Consider the following 22,832-nt stretch of genomic DNA (forward strand, 5'->3'; position numbering starts at 1 on the left):
ACTTAATGCCACTGAACTGTACACTTAAAAATACTTAAAATAGTAAGTTTTCTTATATACAGTTTAATACACATACACACAAAGAACGTACATAATATAAGGAAGCCAGTACTGTTCCACAACTGTAACTGATTCCTGACATTTAAAAAATTAGTGGCTTAAAATGGAAAATTACGTGTGTGTGCGCGCACACACACACACACACACACACCACTTTCGCATTCTGCCTTGTGGATAACCAAAACTTTTGTAAAATGGCCACAACTTCACCTCACTTCTACTTTCCGCATCTCATGTCAGCAAATCTAGTTGGCTGAACCCAATTCACATTTAGAATGCTCCTTGCAAGGGATTCTGGGGAATCATTTTTAGCTTTCAACCTCTGCAGTAGCAGAAAACAACTAGAGAGAGACTGGAAAGAATGCTACGTGCCAATGCATATTTGTCACAGACTCTGAGTCAATGGTGATTCATAGCAGTCACAGGTAATGCTCCTTAAGCCAAGCTGTCATTTCCAGGAGTGGCCAGACTGTCCTGGCCAGTGCTCAGTCACAGAGGTAGGGTGGAGCAAACAAATAACTTCAACAGGCCGGGTAGGAAAAGGTGTTTTTTTTTGTGTTTTTTTTTTGTTTTGTTTTTAAATTAAATCTTTATTGTTCAGATTATTACATTTGTTCCTCTTTTTTCCCCTCATAACTCCCCTCCTCCCAGTTCCCACCCCACCCTCCGCCCTCACTCCCCACCCACTGTCCTCATCCATAGGTGCACGATTTTTGTCCAGTCTCTCCCCGAATCTCCCACACCCCTTTCCCCCTCAAGAATAGTCAGTCCATTCCCTTTCTATGTCCCTGATTCTATTATGATCACCAGATTATTTGTTCACTTGATTCTTAGATTCACTTGTTGATAGATGCATGTTTGTTGTTCATAATTTGTATCTTTACCTTTTTCTTCTTCTTCCTCTTCTTAAAGGATACCTTTCAGCATTTCATATAATACTGGTTTGGTGGTGATGAACTCCTTTAGCTTTTCCTTATCTGTGAAGCTCTTTATCTGACCTTCAGTTCTGAATGATAGCTTTGCTGGATAAAGTAATCTTGGTTGGGTTCTTGGTATTCATCACTTTGAATATTTCTTGCCATTCCCTTCTGGCCTGCAAAGTTTCTGTTGAGAAATCAGCTGACAGTCATATGGGTATTCCCTTGTAGGTAACTGAGTTTCTTTCTCTTGCTGCTTTTAGGATTTTCTCTTTGTCTTTTGCTCTTGGCATTTTAATTATGATGTGTCTTGGTGTGGTCCTCTTTGGATTCCTTTTGTTTGGGGTTCTCTGCGCTTCCTGGACCTGTAAGTCTATTTCTTTCACCAGGTGGGGGAAGTTTTCTGTCATTATTTCTTCAAATAGGTTTTCAATATCTTGCTCTCTCTCATCTTCTGGCACCCCCATAATTCTGATGTTGGTACGCTTGAAGCTGTCCCAGAGGCTCCTTACACTATCTTCATATTTTCGGATTCTTTTTTCATTTTGCTTTTCCAGTTGGGTGTTTTTTGCTTCTTCGCATTTCGAATCTTTGACTTGATTCTTGTGCTCCTCTGGTCTGCTGTTGGGTGTCTGTACAATATTCTTTATTTCAGTCAGTGTATGCTTAATTTCTAGTTGGTTCTTTATCACAATATCGAGGGTCTCATTAGATTTCTTGAGGATCTCACTACATTTATCGGCGGTCTCACCAGTCTTTTCGAGGGCCTTACTAAGTTTATCGGCAGCTTCTAGACAGTTCTTGAGAGACCTTAAAAGTGTGGTTTTGAGCTCTATATCTTCCATTTCTGACATTTGCGTCCTGTTTCTTTGTCTCCGCATTTTTTTATCTTTTCTTGGTGCACCCCCTAGTGGTCTTTGTGCAAAGTCTTGTTGTAGTTAAGCCTTGATTGTTGTCGGCAATAGTGGGGGTGATTTGACCTCCAGGCTAACTGGCTATGAGAGTCAGCTGTGTCTGCAGTGGGAGAGCTTCTGTGCTGGATCTCTAGGGCGGTGCTAATCTAGCGTTTGCCTGAGGCTATCCGGCAAATGGCTCTTCGAAGGGCTTGAGCGGGGCGGGTCCCTGGGGATCTACAGGGTGGGCCGGAGCGAGCAGTTATGGCTGCTCTCAGTTCCGTCCCTAGGGGCTCTGCCTCACAGAGTCCCAGCAACCGCTGCAAACCTCGGAGAGAAAGCTGCCTTTGAGTTCCGACCGAAGCCAGACAGTCCCGCTTCTCCCGTTTGAGTCTGGGTCCCTAGAGACTCGCCCGGAGCTGGAGCTCAGAGTCTGAAACTCCCTCCCGGCTGAAAACAACAACCATGCCCTCCGCCGCCAGCCCGCTCCGCGTGCACTCCGAACCTGAGTATTTCACTTCAGCACTGCGCCTCCTCTGAGTCTGGGAATGATATTCTCTTTCCTCCTAGTTGTAGAATTTCCACTCAGCCAGCCTTCCTGTGGTTCTGGATGATGTCCGTTCCATCTTTTAGGTGTACCCTTGAATTGGTTGTTCGAGGCAGCAATCTCCGGCGTTAACCTATGCCGCCATCTTGGTTTCTCTGGAAAAGGGTTTGTTTATAGTCATTATCTACTTTTGCAGTTCTGGACTGATTGTGCTTAGTTTATTAAACCTGACATACAGTACTTAATACTTTTAATGTTGCAGACCACAATTTGAGTTATTTATATTATTGTGAAGAGATTTGGGTCACTCTAATGGGATGCACTAAAGGCTCATTGATTGAAGAGTAGTTAGACCAATGTTAAGGAATACCAGATTTAAAGTTCTTATATTTATGGTAAGCTCTTTTCATTTTGTTAAGTATGCAGATAAGAACATCATAAATATACTGAGTTTTTTTACTCTCAGGCTGCTGAAATCTCTAATTAGTATTAACTAAATTTGGAAAGAAAAGAAATAAATTCATTAGTAAATAAAAGGTTGATGTGCTAAAAATGCATTTTTTAAATCGTTTTCAAAAATTTCTAACTATGGTCCACCCAAAAGATAAGATATCTTTTGTTCCACTTAGTACAGAACAATCAACGGCTTTTCTTTATCTGTTATCTATGACTTGGAACTAAATTTGATTAATGATTCTGCCTGAATGCACTTTTCTCTTAGTGCTTTGATAATATAGTACTGACCTTTTATAATTAATTTCTTAATTGCTTATATTTCAGAATAAACTTTAAAAAATTTTATCCCAAATTGAAATGTTTCCTTTATACATACCAATTAACATTTTGGACAAGTACCAAGTTTTGCATGCATTATTTCAAAATGTGGATCAAGTTTTAATGATGTACTTGGGAGTTTAGTTGTCTAAATAACACCTCAGATTCTTTGATATAGTTTTCCACTTGCAGAAAGCTAATCTAAGGTACTACAGTACTATTTGTAATAGTAATAAAATTGTGAATAATTGCCAACAATGAGAGATGGACAAATTTTATTATTGTATAGCCATGCAATGGAATGCCCTTTTCAGAGGATAATGTAATACCATTAGACAGGACTCAGACAGTAATGTTAAGCTAAATGACACAGATTATTTATGGTATGATTTCTAATTCTAGAACATTCTATAAGTATGTATATATAACAAATTACAAGCAATAGTTCTCGGGGGGGGGGGTGATTTAAAAATATTTTAAATGTTCTTCAGTGAATATGTACTGCTTCTATTTATTATGAAGATACATGAAAAGATTTAAACAATGCAGAAATTTGCAGACTAAAACCATAAAAGTCCTTTAGTCCCCTACGCAGACAAATGAAATTCAATTTATCAGCTTGTTCTTTGATAGATTTTGCTTTTGGTATCATGTAAGAAATCTTTACCTAACCTAAAATCAGAAAGATTTTCTCCTGTTTTCTTCTAGTCTAGAAGCTTTCTATTTTTAGGTTTTACATTAGGCCTGTGATCTATTTTGAGTTAGTTTTTATATGTGGTGAGAGGTATATATTGATGCTTTTAACATATGGATATCCATTTGTTCCAGTACCATTTGATGAAAAGAATGTCCTCTCTCCACTGAATTGCCTTTGCACATTTGTAGAAAATGAGATATCCATGTAGGTCCATTTCTAGATTCTCTATTGTGTTCTATTGATTTGTTCATCTTTATGCCAATACTACTTCTTGATTAGGGTACTGTAGTGTGATAGAATTCTAAAATGCCTCCAATGACCTTTGTATAATGGGAGGAGCCTATAAATGTGGTGGACTGTCACTCCTGTGATTAGATTATGTTATCTACCATAGTTGACTAAGAAAGGGAGGTTGTCCTCACTGGGCCTGACCTAATCAAGCAGCCCTTAGAAAGGACTGGGCTTTTCCTGGAGAAAGATTCCAAGCACAAGAGGGATTCAACACTCATGTGTCACAAAATTACAGTTTTGGTCAACAATAGATCGCATATACAACTGTGGTCCTATAGGATTGTAATGGAGCTGAAAAATTCCTATTGCCTAGTGACATTGTAGCTGTCAAAACCCTGTAGCGCAACACATTATTCACATGTTTGTTGTGATGCTGGTGTAAGCAAACCCACTTTGCTGCCAGTCATACAAAAGTATAGCACATGCACTCAGGCCAGTTAGAGTGCAGGCCTGTGCACCAAAGGGTTGGGTTCCTTCCAGGTCAAGGGCATGTACCTGGGTTGCAGGTTCGATACTTGGCCCCAGTCAGGAACATGTGGGAGGCAACCAGTTGATGTGTATCTCACACATTGATCTCTCTCTCTCTCTCTCTCTCTCTCTCTCTCTCTCTCTCTCTCTCTCCCTCCCCCCCCCCCCTCTCTTCTACTCTCTAGAAAACAAAAAATCATAATGGAAAAAATATCCTCCAGTGAGGATTAACCAAAAAAAAAAAAAAAGTATAACATGATTATGTGTAGTACCTAATACTTGATAATAAACAACAATATTACTGGGTTTATGTACTGACTATGCTTTTAATTGTTATTTTAGAGTATTCTTTATACTTAAAAATAAGTTTGCTACAAAACAGTATGCCATTGCTACACCAGCAGCAGCCTCATATATCTCATGTTTACATCTGATTGCATCATTTTCTTTTATGTTTTATTTAATCTTGTTCTTTTGTTTTTAACCTTGCCCAAGGATATGTTTCAAATTGATTTTAGAGAGAGAGAAACATCAATGTGAAAGAGAAACATTGATCAGTTGCCTCCAGTATGCTCCCCAACCAGGGATTGAACACACAACCTTCTGGTGTATGGGACAATGCTCCAACCAACAGCCACCTGTCCAGGGCTAATCTCATGTTGTTTTATAAATGTAGTGTGGCCTAAGTGTACAGTGTTTATAAAGGTTACAGTATGGTACGGTAATGTCCTAGGCCTTCATATTCACTCATTCACTGACTCACCCAGAGCAACTTCCAGTCCTTTGGCCTCCATTCATATTAAGTACCCTACACAGATGTCCCATTTTTATCTTTTATACCATATTTTTACTGTACGTTTTCTATGTTTAGATACACAAACACATAGCATTGTATTGCAGTTGCCTAAAGCATTCAGGACGGGATTGTAACCGTGGAGCTGTAGGGTGTACCATATAACATAGATGTGTAGTAGGCTGTACCATCCGGGTTTATGTAAGTGCACGCTGATGTTTACACAACGAAATTGCTTAATGATGCTCAGGATTTATCCCATCATTAAATGGCACACGACTGTAAATTTATCAATATCTACAAAAAAGCCCTTTGGTATTTTGATTGGATTTGCAGTGAATCTATAGGTCAGATTTGGGAAGAATTGACATCTTGACAATATTGAGTCTTCTGACCCACTCATCTATCATTATCTAGATCTTTAATTTCTCTTAGATGTGTTTTATAGTGTTTGGTATACAGGCCTTTCCCATGTTTGGTCAGATTTATCCTTGAATATTTCATATTTTTTATGCTATTATAAATGGTATTGTTTTATAAATTTCAATTTTTTATGCTCCATTGCTAGTATATAGAAATACGGTTGATTTTTGTCTGTTGATCTTATATCAGGCAATCTTACTAAACTAACTTATTACTTCAAGTAGCTTTTTTGTTTAAATTTCATTGAATATTCTACAGAAATGATCATTTTTGTCTTTATTCCTATGTACATAATGTGTCTATTTTCTCTTTTTTGCTTTTAAGATTTTCTCATTGTCACTGGTTTGGGGCAATTTGATATGTATTTATGTTTGGAGTTTATTAAACTTTTTGGATATGTGTATTTATGGTTTTCACTAAATTTGGCAAATGTTTGGCCATGGTTACTTCAAATATTTTTCTGTACTCTCCCTCCTATCCTTTGGGGACTACAGTTATACCTCGTTAGGCTGTTTGAAGTCCCACCTCTCACTGATGTTCTTTTCATTTTTTTAACCATTAAGTTCAGTGGCATTAAATACATTCACATTGTTGTGCAACTATCACCACCATCCTGCTCTAGAACTTTTTTCTCATCCCAAATGGAAACTCTGTACCCATTAAATAATAACTCCTCATTGTTTCCTATGCCCAGTCCCTGGAAACCACCATTCTACTTCCTGTACCTATGAATTTGACTACTCTAGGTATCTCATGTAAGTGGAATCATACAATATTTGTCTTTTAGTCTCTGGCTTGTTTAAATTAACACACTGTCTTCAAAGTTCCTTTTAAAGGCAGAATAATATTATCTTCATTTTTCAAAAGTCCTTTTGCACTGGCCGGTGTGGCTCATGTGGTGGGCATCATCCTGTGCCCCCAGAGGTTGCTGGTTCGATTCAGGGCGCATGCCCAGATTTTAGGCTCTTAAAACATCGATGTTTCTCTCTCTCTCTCCCTCTCTAAAAATCAAACTATTTTTTTTTTAGTCTCTTTTTTTCTTGTGTTTCATTTTGAACTATTTCTATTGTTATGTGTTCGAGTTTATTATTTTTATCTTTTGCAATGTCTAATCAGGTATTAATCCTATTACATGTGTTTTTCATTACATATATTGTCACTTAATCTGCAGAATTTTGAGTTGGATCCTTTTATGTGTCCATGTCATTATTTAACCTTTTGAATATATATAATACACTTTTTTATAACAGTTAATTTCCTTGTCTGCTAATTCTGTTATCTGGGACAATTAATTGATTTTTTATTCATTATAGATAAATTTTTCAACTTTATTACATGCCTGATCATTTTTTATTGGATGCCAGACATTATGAATTTCAGTATACTTTTATTGATTTCAGAGCGGTAGGGAGAGTGATAGAGAGAGATAGAAACATCAATGATGAGAGAGAATCATTGATTGGCTGCCTCCTGCATGCCCCCTACTGGGGATCGAGCCTGCAACCCGGGCATGTGCCCTGACCAGGAATCAAACTGTGACCTCTTGATTCATAGGTCAGTGCTCAGCCACTGAGCCACATCCGCTGGGCCTGAATACTTTTCTATTTCTACTAATATTCCTGAGCTTTGCTGTGGAATGTAGTTTAATTACTTAAAAATAATTTGATCCTTTTGGGTCTTGCTTTTAAGATTTGTTCAACTGGACCAGAGATGTGGCGAGTCCAGGGCATGGTTTCTTAATATCAACACTATAGCATTTTGGGCCAGATAATTCTTTGTTGTGAAAGGCTGTTCGGGGCTTTGCAGAAGGTTTAATAGCATCCTTAGCCTCTTTAGCTGACCCCTAATTGTGACAACCAGAGATCTCCAGAAATTGCCATATGTTTTTATAAATTGCACCCCCCTCCATTGAAAATTACTGCTTTAGGATTAATTTTGCCTCAGTACTCTGACAAGATCTTCCTGTATAATCTAGCCAGTGTTCCATGAATCATGAGATGTTGTTTTTCAGTCTGGCTGTTTGTGAAAGGCACTGTTATTGGCCTTGGGTAAGTACTGGGCACTGTTCCCTCTGATCTTTTGGATGGTTGGTTGTTTGTGGGGTTTTTTTCAGTCTTTTTTTCTTTCGTCACGTACATGCACTGATCAGCACTCAGCTTCACATTCAAGGGAGACGCTCTGCAGATCTCTGGAGTCCCATCTTAAATCTGTTTGGGCTGCTATAGCAAAAATACCAGAGACTGCTTAAACAACACACATTTATTTCTCATAGTTCTGGAGGCTGAATCCAAGATCAAAATGCCAGCAGATTTTTGTCTAGTGAAGTTCCACTTCCTGGCTAATAAATGGTCCTCTTCTAGCTGTCTTTACAGGGCAGAAGGATGAGAGAACTCTCTAGGGTGTCTCTTATAAGGTCACTAATTCCATTCATGAGGCTTCTGCCCCCTTGACCTAATCACCTCCTAATACCATCCCACTGGGGGTTATGAATTTTTTGGGGGGACCAAGACTTATTTAGTCCATAACAAGTTCTCTGTGCATCTTTCTGCTCGCCAGTATTCTATCCCATGATCACTAGCCACCTTGATCTCTTCGGACTCTCAGCTCTATCTCCTCAATTTAGCAAGTCTGCCAGGCCTCGTCCAGTTTCTGTCCCGTGCCATTCTGTCTAAAAACCCTCAAGGCAGTAAGCTGGGGCAGTAGGGCTCACCTAGTTAGGTCCTATCTCTTGGGGATCTCTTCTGTTGTCTGATGCCCAGTGTCTTGAAACTGTTCCGCCGTCTCATATATTTTGTCTGCTTTCTGGTTCTTTCAGGTGGGAGGTTAAATCTGGTCCCTCTTAGAAGCAGAAATTCCTTTAACTGATAATTAATTCATATTAATTATTGATTAAAGCCGAAAGTGTTCTTAAACATTGACTAACCTAATTTCTTCATTTTATGGATTTGTATGAAATCTATAGCAGTCATATTCTTTGTTTAAAGCCTCCTATTTCCTGTAGTTCTTATGGCACAACATAAATATTAAATTGGTCCTAAGCCTTCTATCATCTTTTAATATACCTCTTCAATGCAGGTTTTCACAATGGTAGCTAAATATGGGCCCCTAACTATATGCAGTAGCATACAATTAAAGGACATGCCCCAACCTGATGAAGCACAACAGTGGAATGCGTCATGTTTTTAGGGCTCTGCCACAGCAGGCTCACAGACTTCCAGGAGGCTTCCTTGTATGATAACTCATATTTTCTAGTAGCTAACACACCACCACCATCAAAGCTTGGTCTGTTAGCCCGATTGAGGGTCTAAAGAACTGGTGATATAAGAAAGAAAAAACAATGAAAAAGAAGATCATTTTGAGCAGATTATGATACAAATCTATACTGAAAAATAATGTTACAAGGATGGGAGTGACTTGGAACCCATTGATGGTAAGCTGTTGGAAAGAGGAGAAAGGTAGCAAAATAGAAATAAAATAACAGAAGTCAAGCCTTGCTTTGTGTGAATGAGCTTCACAAATTTGCTGCGTTGTAACTGCTGCAGAAATTGTAGCATGTGCTTGTTGGATTTTCAAGGATGAAGTAATTTATTCAGAGCGGTTGGGGAAAAGATATGTACATACCTTAGTGGGCAGGATGAAACCATCTGGCTATGTATATAAATAAAACAGTGAAATCATACGTTAATGGAATATTATGTATATTTATGTACTCAGTGATATGCATCAATGTGTATAAATTCCATGTGTTAAAGTGAATAAATCATAATGCTTTGGCCTTTGGGACAGGTGACTATATGCTCTAGATAAGAGTTGAGAAAAGCGTTTTTTGTAGTTCTTCAGTATATAAGAATTAGATAGCCTTTTTAAATGTGCAGATAACTTAGGGATGGATATGCTGTTAATTTTCCAAGACTGAAAAGCTATTGTGAATTAATAATATTAAAATCTCTGTTTGGAAACAAAATATGATTTAAGGCTTCCAAAAACTAGGATTGCTTTTTAGTAATTAAGAAATAAATATTTAATGAGAGTATTTCTTGTTTGCTGAATATTTTTGATGGTGTCAGTGGTGCTCATGTAGTTAAGTATCTGCCTTTTTCAAGAGTGTGTGTGGGTAGGGAGAGAATTCAGAACAGTAGCAGCTTTTTACTTTCCTCAGCATAAGGCAGCATAGAAGCTGTTTCATAGCCAAAAATGCATGTTCTAAGGGAATGCTAAACACCAAAATCAGGAATTATTTATTACATCTGGGAGTAGAGGAAAGGGATGCTATCAGGAAAGGACATTTACTTGTATTTATATTTGGTTTTGCTTTTGAAAGCAAACTTTTTAAATAAAATTTAACATGTAGAGAAAAGTGTAGATCGTAAGTATATATATATAGCTTGATGAATTTTCACAAAGTGAATATATCTGTAAACTAATACTCATATTAAGAAACAGAACATTTGTATTGGATCTGGGTAGTGGCCACATGGGTATTTGTTGTATCATTCTTTTTCAAGTAATTTAAAGTTTGCCTAATATGTTTTATAAATATCATCTCAGAAGGAAATACGGTTTTGAGAGATCTGGAAAATGTCAGAAAACCACAGGCCTTACTAGTTGAGAAATTTTAGGGAAATAGGTTTTTCCCATGTAGGCCTTTGTCTCCCGTGTATCTGATAAAGTTTATAAACCTGATACTGGTCCAAGTTACTGAAAGTTTTAAAATGGAAAAAGAACATAAACAGTGCTGTGTGGGATCAACGTCATAAAAATTATTTGTACTTTTTGGGACAATACATTCTTAGCCATTTATAGTTTGCAATATAACGTTTGGGTCCTCAAACTTATGGATTTGTTGAAATGACAGTTTTGGTTTTAAATTTTTATCACTAAAATCTCGATAGTTTAAGAAGGAAATTCCTTATTCAGTTCTATAATGGGATACTCAAAGTATAGAAAAACTGAGCTAATAAGATAGTTATAAATATTTATATCTAGTTTAAAAGCTATATATCTGTTATAGAAATTGTTATTTGTATAGTACACAGAAATATGCTTGATCTAAGGGGTTTCCTGAAATTAGTTATCTATCTACCATTGTGGTGTGTGTGTTTTTGTTTTATTTTATTTATTTATTTTTTTAAATGTTTATTGTTGAGAATATTACAGATGCCCCTCCTTTTTCCCTGCATTGTTTCCCCTCACCTGGTTCCTGCCCCACTCCTGGCCTTCTTTACCCTATTGTCTGTGTCCATAGGTAATGCATATATATACATATAAAATCTTTGTTTAATCTCTTCCTGCTCCCCCCACCCCCATCCCTCTTCCCTCTGAGACTCGTCAGTCTGTTCCATTTCCATGCCTCTGATTCTATTTTATTCACTAGTTTATTCTGTTCATTAGATTTCTCATTTGTTTATTTTGATTTTTAGATTTGTTGATAGATATGTATTTAGTACATTTTTAATGCTCATATTTTTTGTCTTTTTTTCTTCTATTTCTTTCACCAGGTAGGGGAAATTTTCTGTCATTATTTCTTCAAATAGGTTTTCAATATCTTTCTCTCTTTTTCTGGCACCCCTATAATGCGAATGTTAGTACACTTGAAGTTGTCCCACAGGCTCCTTATATATCTTCATATTTTTGGATTCATTTTTCAATTTGCTCTTCTGATTGGGTGTTTTTTTGCTTCCTCATATTTCAAATCATTGATTTGATTCTCAAAATCCTCTACTCTACTGTTGAATCCCTGTATGTTATTCATTATTTCAGTCAGTGTATGCTTAATTTCTGATGGTCCTTTTCCATTTTTTGGCATTCTCACTAAGATCCTGAAAAGTCTCACTAAGTCTTTGAGGTCTCAAGAAGATTTTTGAGTAACATTATAACTGTGGTTTTGAACTCTATATCCAATAGTTTGCTTTCTTCTATTTCTTTCATTTGTGACATGTTTCTTTGTCTCTGCATTTTGGCTGCTTCCCTGTGTTTGTTTCTATATATTAGGTAGAGCTGCTATGTCTCCTTAATTTGGTAGAGTGGCCTTGTGTAGTAGGTGTCCTAAAGGGCCCAGTGGCTTAGCCTCCCTCACCTGAGCTGAGCACTTTAGGTGTGTCCTTTTGAGGGCTGTATGTACAATCTTGTTACAGTTGAGACTTTATTGCTATTGGTGTCACTGGAAGGAATTGACCTCCAGGCCAATTGGCTGTGGGGACCAGCTGCAACTACAATGGGAGAGCTGCTATGCAGGAGATCCCCCTATGGAGCAGGACTTGCTTCAGTGGGGCTTTGGTGCTCACTGAATCTGCCCCTTGAGTGTGTCACTTATGGATGTCTAGAGTTGTAATCTGGTATGGTCTAATGCTGACCACTGGGTGCACTGGCTCTTGGGTCTCCAGGAAAGTGCAAAGTCAGCCATTGCCTGGGGCCACCCAGCAGGAACTACAGACAGATCTGCAGATTCCGCCTCTTTGTATCCGGTTTGGAAGTGCCCAGGCGAGGCCCAGCTGTGAAGTAAGGCAGGCTGGTAAAGTGCCAGGACTTGGGCCTTTTATTGATAGGTTTGGGGCTCCCTGACGCAGCTGCAGCTTGTTTGAGAGATTTTAGCGAAGTCTGAAGCCTGAGCAAGGACAGGTCATTCATATGCAAAAGTGGCTGCACACAGGTTGGGTGGGGGTTGCAAATTGGATGGGGCAGGGTCTCAGGGAATCACTAGGACAGAGCAAACAGAAGTGGCTGCCAGTCAGCCCTCCTACCGAGGAGGTCCCAGCATAGGAACAATGACCCCTGCCAGCACCTCTGTCTGGGAGAAAGCTATCCTCAAGTTCCTGCCCCAATGCCAGGTAGTCTAGTTCCTCCTCATATGCGTCTGTGTCCCCCAGAGCCTTGCCCTGACACTGGAGCACAGAGGAAGTAAGACTTTGTAAGTTCAGTTTGTGCACCGACCCTTTAAGAGGAACAGCTGGGTCTCCAGCAACCTCCGTATTACTGAGCCCCAATCCCTGCTGGTTTTTACAGCCTATAGTTATGGGGACTTATTTTCCCAGCTCTGGGAGCCAGGGCTGGGGGTCTGGTGTGGGGCAGGGCCTCTTGCTCCTCACGGGCCTCCACAGAGATGAACTCCCTCCTGATTAAAAAGTGGCACATGTGAGTGCTCATCTAGCCCCGTCTGCAACTCTGCCCCTCCTACCAGTTTCAATATGCTTTCTTCTTTTCTTCTCTGATTGTAGGACTTCCATTCAGCCAGCTTTCAGGCTGTTTTGGATGATGGTTGTTCTGTATTTTAGTTGTAATTTTAATATAGTTGTAGGAGGCAGCAAGTACAGGCATTTACCTACACTGCCATCTTGGTTCTCCTGTGGTGTTCTGTTTTGTTTTGAAATACATTTTTATTGATTTCAGAGGAAGGAAAAGGGAGAGAGTGATAGAAACATCAATGATAAGAGAGAATCATTGATTGGCTGCCTCCTGCATGCCCCCTACTGGGGATTGAGCCTACAACCTGGGCATGTACCCTGACTGGGAATAAAACCCTTACCTCTTGGTTCATAGGTGATGTTCAACCAGTGAGTCACACCAGCCAGGTTTTTTTGTGTTTGTTTTTGTTTTTTAATGTGGTGTTTTTTTTTCTTTTTGGAAGAGGGGGCAATACTTATTCCATGAACTTGAAGATTTCTGAAATTTATTTTTTACATATAATAAATCTTTACATCTCATTTTATGAAAAGTATTAAAATGGGATTTTCTCCATTGCTTTCAATAGTAGGCTTTATATAATTAAGTTATGGCTGCTATGGTGTGGAAAAGTCATTTATAAAATAATTTTTTGTAAAAATATTTGGTCATTAGTTTCCTTTATGTTAATAGGATAATAGGCATAAAATTATTAGAATTTTAACCTATTGAAAACCACTCATTATTGAATACTTGTTTCTTCATTCTAGAAGCCAATAGGGCAGCATAGGTAAATTACCGTTTCTGGTATGTTTATGCGTATTTGGTCTTCAAAGGAGTTGCTAAGACGCACTGAAGATTTTGTTTTGTTTTTGTGTTTTCCCTTGACAGACAGTGGAGGAGGAAATGGCTGGTCCTAATCAACTCTGCATTCGCCGCTGGACAACCAAGCATGTGGCTGTTTGGCTGAAGGATGAAGGCTTCTTTGAATATGTGGACATATTATGCAATAAGCACCGACTTGATGGAATCACATTGCTAACATTAACTGAATATGATCTCCGGTCTCCTCCTCTGGAAATCAAAGTCTTAGGGGACATTAAAAGGTTAATGCTTTCCGTCCGGAAATTGCAGAAAATACATATTGATGTTTTAGAAGAGATGGGATACAACAGTGACAGTCCCATGAGTTCCATGACCCCTTTCATCAGTGCTCTTCAGAGTGCAGAGTGGCTCTGTAATGGGGAGCCTTCACATGACTGTGATGGACCCATCATTGATTTGAATTCTGATCAGTACCAATACATGAATGGTAAAAACAAACATTCTGTTCGAAGATTGGACCCAGAGTACTGGAAGACCATATTGAGTTGTATATATGTTTTTATAGTATTCGGTTTTACATCTTTCATTATGGTTATAGTCCATGAGCGAGTGCCTGACATGCAGACCTACCCACCACTCCCAGATATATTCTTAGACAGGTAAGTTTTGTTTCTAGTTGCCAAATTTGTAGAAGATTGCTATAACAGCAATGATAAGTACATATTTATAATAACTGCTATTGTTCTTTTGATTGATATATACTTTTCATTTGCTTTATCTGATAATATAGAACGATATGCTTTAAAATTGCCTCTTTCTCTTAGAGTAAACCAGACCTTAACCCTAGGTGAGTGAGAGAGACCACTATTTAATTTATTTTTCTGTAACTATATTATAGCTCCCTGGGCACTTCAGATTTTAAAGGGGTTTCCCAGAAGTTTGTAATAAATGAAATTTGGTTACTTTTTTTTTTTAATGATGATCAGGGTTCTGCTTTTCCAAAAATATGGAGAGGTCTCCTGTATCACCAAATAAATCAGGATTATCACAAATAGTGCATACTGATTCATTGATAGTATTCTGTTGTTTTTATGAAATTCCAAATGAATAAAAGTATTAGTAATATTAGCATATTACTAATAAAAGGGTAATATGCTAATTAGACCAGGAGACCTTCCGGACAAAGCCATGGTGGCAGGGCTGAGGCAGAGGCAGTTAGGGGCAATCAGGCCAGGAGGGGAGGGCAATTGGGGGTGAGCAGGCCAGCAGGGAGGGCCAGTTGGGAGCAATCAGGCCGACGGGGGCGGGCAATTGGGGGCGAGCAGGCTGGCAGGGGGGGAAGTTGGGGGTGATCTGGCTGGCAGGGGGGTGGCTGTTGGGGGTGAGCAGGCTGACAGGCAGAGTGGTTAGGGGAGATCAGGCAGGCAGGCAGGTGAGTGGTTAGGAGCCAGCGGTCCCAGATTGAGAGAGGGATGTCCGACTGCCGGTTTAGGCATGATCCCTATGGGCAGTCGGACATCCCCTGAGTGGTCCCAGATTGGACAAGATGCAGGCCGGGCTGAGGGATAGCGCCCCTCCCCCCCCCCAGTGTATGAATTTTGTGCACCGGGCTACTAGTATATATATATGTGTGTGTGTGTATGAAAAATAACACTAGAACAAACCTCAAAACTGTTGGTTTTTATATTTGTGATTTTTATTCTTAAACTAAGGGGGTCCACACATCGACACTTTTATTTTTCTTGCTTTTAAAGATTTTAAAATTAATTTTTAGAGAGAGGATGGCAGAAGGAGAGATGGGGCGGGGGGGGGGGGCGGGTGGAGAGAGAAACATCAATGTGAGAGCAACACATTGATTAGCTTCCTTTTGCGTGCCCCCTACTGGGGATTGAGCCCATAACCCAGGCACGTGCCCCGATTGGGAATTGAACTGGCAATCTTTTGGTGCACAGGACAATGCCCAACCAAGTAACACCAGCCAGGGCTATATTTGTGATTTTTAAAAAAGTATTTTAAGTTTGTAGTGCTTTCTTGTTTATTTTTATAAAATGTTTACACTTTTGAAGATGCCTAATAATTCATGTTTTTTAGTCAAATGGATTAAAATGTCCACTTTGATGGCAGGATGACATATATATCCATATTCAGTCCCCTCTCTAACCCCTACTAAAAGCATAATATAGAGGTTTTTAATGTTTGTTTGCTTTAAGTTGTACACCATAAGAATGGGTCAGATAAGAGAGGAGAAGACAGCCATACATTTTTGGAAGTTTGAAAAGCAGATGAGTGGCAACTAGCAAATCTAAAATAACCTCATTCTGAAACAAGTAGTCAAGAAAACTAAGAACCGCCCTGACCGGTTTGGCTCAGTGGATAGAGCGTCGGCCTGCAGACTCAAGGGTCCCAGGTTTGATTCCGGTCAAGGGCATGTACCTTGGTTGCGGGCACATACCCAGTGGGGAGTGTGCAGGAGGCAGCTGATCGATGTTTCTCTCTCATCGATATTTCTAACTCTCTATCCCTCTCCCTTCCTCTCTGTAAAAAATCAATAAAATATATTTTTAAAAAAACAAACTAACTAAGAACCAACCCAGTCTATGTTTCAGATTTCTCAAAGCTCTGGATATTGGAGGTGAAAGGGTGGTAGATACTAAAATAAGAATTAAGTGGAAGCTGTTCAAGACGCTTGTTAGATCCCTGTATCTCTTCCCCTATTCTACACAGTTTTCCCAGTTGAAAAGGAAGGCCCCCCAAGAAAATAAGGGAGAAAGCATGTGGCTATCTGGGAATGAGTACTGTAAGCAGAGGAAACAGCAACGTGCAGAAATCTGAAATTGGTAGTATGCTTTAGCATGTGTAAAGAACAGCAAGTGAGAGATTGGGAGAACAATTGCAGATGAGGTCTAAGAGGAGACAGGAATCCAGATTGTGTAGGGACCAATTGTAAGAGCTTTAGCTTTCATTTTGAGTGAAAGGGAAGCCTTTGGGAAGTATTTAGAAGTATTTAGAGTGAACTAACTTCCATTTTAAAAAGTCCTTCTAGTTGTTTATTAAGAATAGCCTGGGGGACTGGGAGTAAGAAAGCAGGGATTAGGTAAATTACTGAATTCATCTAGGTAAAGATGAGGTGGATTGGAGAGGATAGTTGTGGTAGAGATGGTGTGAAAGAGTCAATCTCTCTCTCTCTCTCTCTCTCTCTCTCTCTCTCTCTCTCTCTCTATATATATATATATATATATATATACACACACACACACACACACACACACACACACACACACAAAACTAGTGGCCCGGTGCATGAAATTTGTGCACGGGGGGGGGGGGTCCCTCAGCCCAACCTGTACCCTCTCTAATCTGGGACCCCTCGGGGGATGTCCAACTGCTGGTTTAGGCCCAATCCCAACTGCCGGATGTCTGGCAGTCGGACATCCCCTCTCGCAATCTGGGACCCCTGGCTCCTAACCACTTGCCTGCCTGCCTGATCGCCCCTAACCACTCTGCCTGCCAGCCTGCTTGCCCCCAGTTGCCCCCCACTGGCCTTCTCACCTGCAACTGACCCCCCCCTTGCTGGACTGATTGCCCCCAACTGCCCCCCCTGCCTGCCTGCTCACCGCCTACTGCCCCCCAACTGCCCCCCATGCTGGCCTGCTCGCCCCCCACTCTCCCCCACCGGCCTGCTTGGCCCCAGCTGATACCCCTGCCAGCCTGATTGCCCCCAACTGTCCCCCCCCTCCCACTGGCATGCTTGCCCCAAACTGCCCCTCCCACTGGCCTGATCACGCCCAACTGCCCCCCACTGTTGGCCTGCTCGCCCCCAGCCGCCCCCACCCCCACCAACCTGCTTGGCCCCAACTGACACCCTTGCCGGCTTGATTGTCCCAACTGCCCCCTCGCTGCTGGCTGGCTCACCCCCAACTCCCCCCCCCCCCCCCCCCGCCGGCCTGCTCGTCCCCAACTTCCCCCACCGCTGACCTGATCACCCCCAACTGCCCTCCCCTCCTGGCCTGATCACCCCTAATCGCCTCGGCCCTGCCACTATGGCTTTGTCTGGGCAGCGGCCACGGAGCCAGCTGGGGTGACCAAGGAAGCCAAGCTTCCACCTCCCACCCGCTTCGGCCAGCTCCGTGGCTCCAGCCAGCGCTGCCATCTTTGCCACATCAATTTACATATTCCCTCCTTATTGGCTACGGGCACCACCATTTTTATCACAAAGTGATGGTTAATTTGCATATTACTCTTTTATTAGGTAGGATACTAATATATAGAAGGTATTGCCAACAAGATTTGCTGATGAATTTCATGTAAAGTATGAGTGAAAGAGAGAAGCCCTAGCTGGTTTGGCTCAGTGGATAGAGTATCAGCCTGTGGACTGAAGGGCTCCGGGTTTGATTCCGGTCAAGGACATGTAACTCAGTTGCAGGCTCAATAATCCCTAGCCCTGGTCGGGGCCTATGTGGGAGGTAACCAATCAATGTGTCTCTCTCTCTGTCTCCCACCCTCCCTTTCATTCTCTCTAAAAATCAATGGAAAGATATCCTCAGGTGAGGATTAACAAAAACAAACAAACAAACAAAAAGAATTATCCCAAGATTTTTGACTTGAGCATCTGGAAGGATGGAGTTGCCCTTTACAGAAATGGGAAGACTGTAGGAGCTGACTTGGAGAGAAGATTTAGGGTCTGATTTTAGACATGTCAAGTTTGAGCTATCTTTTATACCAAATCAACTAAGAGATGGAAAGATGAGTTAGAATACAGAGAGATCTAGGCTGACTCGGAGAGTTACCAGCATAGGTAAAGCTATGATGCTTAGATAAGATCTCCTAGGGAGTGAGAGGGAAAATAAAATTGAAAACTGGGCCAAAGAACATTATAACATTTAGAGGTAAGAGAAGTAACTGGCAAAGAAGATTGAGAATGTCAGGGCAGAGAGAGAGTTATGTATCCTGGAAGCCAAGTTAAAAAAACAACAACAGTTTGAGAAGGCAAGAATGATTAATAATTAGCTATGTTAAGTGCTGCTGAGGGGCCAAGTAAGATGAGGGTAATTGATCGTTGGATTTAGCAACATGTTGGTCATCAATTACCTTGACAAAAGCTAATAAGGGCAAAAGCCTGATTTTAATGGAATCAAGAAAGAATGTGAGACTTGCTGGAATTTATATAAAAGTATGTCTCTACAAATATGAAACAACATATGCACAAAGTTATTCATTGTGGCATTATTTCTAATAATTACATATCTATTGGAAATAATCTAAATGCTTATCCATGAAAAACTACTTGAATGGTACATCTACACAGTAGAGTACTATTTAATCATGAAAAAGAATGAGGGGCCTGGCCAGTGTGGCTCAGTGGTTGAGCATCAACCTAAGAACCAGGAGGTCACAGTTTGATTCCCGGTCAGGGCACATGCCCAGGTTTCAGGTTCAATCCCCAGAGGGGACATGCAGAAGGCAGCTGATCAAGGATTCTCTCTCATCATTGATCTCTCTCTCTCTCTCTCCCTTTGTCTCTGAAATCAATAACAATATATTTAAAATACATATGTATATATATTTATAAATAATTAACTAATAAAAAATGAGGAAGATTTCTGTGAACTAATATGAAAGATTTACAGGAAAAACTCAGTAGCAGTATTCAGATCATGGTTTCTAACTACCAGTCCCTCCTAAATGGAACCCCAGACCAAGATTCCTTAGAGAAATGGCCGATGTTAAGTCTGGGGCAAGGAAAGTGAAAAATGAGCCTGAAGTAGATCTTGTGCCATAAAGCAAGGAACTGTACAAAACCACTGGAAACATGTCAAAAGAACATAAGAGCTGGTGTGCAGGGGCTCCCACTGACCAAATTAGGACAATTGGAACATCAAAAAGAATAGTGATGGTAATGAATTATAATATCCAGGAGTGTGGAAAAGTAGGCTTACAGTTGTAATACAACAATTAATAAATAATATAAGAATAAACTTTCATGTACTCACAACTGTAAACTTACTTTTGCCAACCCCTATATTAAGAAAAAGAATCTATGAATCTATAGTGATAAATAAAACAAGCAAAAAATGGTAGGGTGCAAGGGAACGTTCTTAAAGAATAATACCAGCAAATAAATGTAGATGGCCTATTTTGCAACATCCATTTATTCAGGCAAGTGGATGCTAAAATTAGTGGATGCTAAAATCCATTAAGTAAAATGCCATTGGGGAGCAGGATAGTGACATGATCTGAAAGTATCATCTCACATATTATTTAATTACAATAGTAATAAGATACCTTTACAATGGCAAGATCTTGGTATGTGTCATTTTAACCAAGTCATCAAAGTGCTCTTCACAATGGGACAAATTGATACTATATGCATTGGATATGATGTTCACAAATCACTTATGTGACAATTTTTCCCAAAAATGTGTATCCTAAATCTAATCCTGAGAAAATTATCAGACAAATCCAGAACATGTAACACTCTATAAGACAACTAGTTGGCTTAGACTCTCCAAAAATGTCAGTATTGTGGCAGACTAAAGCCAGACAGTGGGAATTGTAAGGGAAATTGAAGAGACAAACCAAGAGCAATGAATGAACTTTTAAATTAGATCCTATGTCAAGAAAAAAAAATACTGCTATAAAGAGCATTTTGGGTTAATTAGGAAAACTTGAATATGAACTTCATATTAAATAATGTAGTATAGCACTAAATCAGTGTTACAGTTTCGTGGGTGTAGTGTATTGGGCTATGAAAAGGATATCCTTGTTTTTAGGAGATACATGTTAAAGTATTTAGGGGAGAAGTGTCATAATGTCTGCAACTTATTTTGGGGGGAGTTCCATCTCCTCCAAAGAGTGTATGTGTATAGGTGTTTAGAGAAAGAATGAATAGAGCAAATATGGAAAATGTTAATTATTATAAACAATTGATAGATTTAAGTGAAAATATAAACTATTCTTTCAACTTCTCTTTTGGTCTGATCAGAATTTTTCAAAGTAAAAAAAAATTGGGGCAAAGAAATGTAGAGGAAGAGAATGAGAAGGAAGAAATTGGAAATAATCAAGTCTCATAAGTTTTCTTTTAAGGGTAACAGAGAAATGAAGCTGTAGTTTGAGGAAAAGAGAAAAAAATATGGAGTCACCAGGGTTTCGTTTTGGATGGGCTATATTACAGGAATTACCCAATTTCAGGGTGGGGGGTGATGCTGGAGGAAAGAGAGGGTACGATTTTTGGAGTCATGTCCTTGAAAAGGGATGGGATCCAGTGAATAGGAGAGGCTGGTGGTAGGCACATGGACTGTTCATCCATAATAGAGGGGAACGTAGAAAAGAATGAAACAGGAAGAAGGTTGCTGTTTATTTTCCTAATGTTCCATTATTTGATTGTTTTTGTTTTGGGATGAGAGTTGGGATGGAGAGGAGGTTGGTGGTTTGAGGAGAAAGGATGATGTGTAAAATAGTCATCTAGGAGAGTGAATAGATTTGTGTGATATAATAGCAGCACTAAAGGCCTCTTTTCAGTTAATAGCTGTGTTGGCATTGTGTGTTTTACCACAGATACAGGCATGGAATAGGTGGAATTGGATTTAAGCAGGGTTGAAATTTTGTTAGGCAGTAAGTACAATGAAGGAAAAAAGGGAAGGGAGTGATTATAATGACTGTCCATGGACTCAGGTGGTAAGGAGGGATGTGAGGATATGAGGTAGATGAAGGACAGTGAAAATGTTATAAGATCAATGGACTTTAGATCTCAGAGTTATTGAAGCTGTAGTCTGAAGGAATAAGCTGGAAAGATAAGAGGTGTTGGTTAGTATAGGATTCTTGAAGTTAAGATTATAAAAAATAATCTTGGTAATAATAAGATCCATGTTATAACCCTTGGTGTGGGTCTCCGAAGTAGAGTAAAAGACAAGGTCAGAAGAGGAGAAGTTAAAAAAGAAGTGAGAAGAACACAAATTATAACAGGTGCAGTTTGGGAGAAAATGACAGTGAAGCAAAAACTGTAATCTTCAAGAAATGATATAATGGATGCTGTAGGTCTATAGATGACTATAACAAGGCATACTGGGAGAAAATAGTCTGGAAGAGTAATGAAGACTTTAAAGTGTACAGTTTTTTAAGATTCATCCACATAATAGTATGTGTCAGTATTTTATTTCTTTTTATTACAGAATAATATAACATTGTATGGATATACTACCATATGTTTATCCATTCATCAGTTGATGAATGTTTGAGTTATGTATCCAATTTTTGCCTACTATTAATGCTGCTGTAAACATTAGTGTACAAAGTTTTGTATGAACATATTTGCAAGTCACAATGGGGATTTGAAACCAAATTTTGCCTAACTCAATAGTGTCATTCACTACAAAGCTCCATGCTCTTAAGTATCTAAACTTTATTCATAGGAGAATGGTAGCAGGTGCTGTCAGTGTTCTTCCTCAGATCTGGTTTCCATTTTCTTGCTCACTGGTATTCCCAACATCCAGCAAATGTGTCTTTGTTGGAGAGCTGCTCTTGGACTGCTGGAGCACACTTTGCCTGCTTTAAAAGAGAGCCAGACATGCTTGGAAATGTACATCTCTCCCACAGCAGCCCTTAACCAATGACTGGTGAAGTAGGGTATCAATATTTCATTTGTCTTTGGCCTGATTGAGACAACTTTTAGGTTGGGCCTACACCAAATGCCCTACAGGACTGAGCCAAAGTTATGTTTGCCTGAGTTCCACCTGAGATTGTGCTTGATGTCTCATACTCGCCTTGCTTCCTTGCCTTCCTGATCTCATTTCCCCACCGCTATGGTTTTCCCTTGGGAACACTCCTAATCACTTTCACACAGATCTTTGTTTCAGAATCTGCTTCTGAAGCTTATTTGACACAATTCCAGGAGCTTCAGCACAACGTAAACAAAATTAGAAGGAGATAGGGATGCTTCTAGCGACAGACCCACTTAAAACAATGAGAGGGGCTAGATGATAACCATAAC

At 39.7% G+C, this 22,832-nt stretch overlaps 1 protein-coding gene across 1 annotated transcript in view; it reads left to right on the forward strand.

Moving 5' to 3' along the window:
- SAMD8 (sterile alpha motif domain containing 8) overlaps positions 1 to 22,832 on the forward strand; it is a 60,410-nt gene that overhangs the window by 18,887 nt on the left and 18,691 nt on the right. The window contains exon 2 of the mRNA XM_036337188.1: positions 13,913 to 14,505. Within this exon, the coding sequence (XP_036193081.1) occupies positions 13,913 to 14,505 (593 nt within the window). The remainder of the gene's footprint in view (positions 1 to 13,912; positions 14,506 to 22,832) is intronic.

The sequence above is a fragment of the Myotis myotis genome, unplaced genomic scaffold, assembly GCF_014108235.1.
Source record: "Myotis myotis isolate mMyoMyo1 unplaced genomic scaffold, mMyoMyo1.p scaffold_m19_p_15, whole genome shotgun sequence".
Taxonomy (NCBI): domain Eukaryota; kingdom Metazoa; phylum Chordata; class Mammalia; order Chiroptera; family Vespertilionidae; genus Myotis; species Myotis myotis.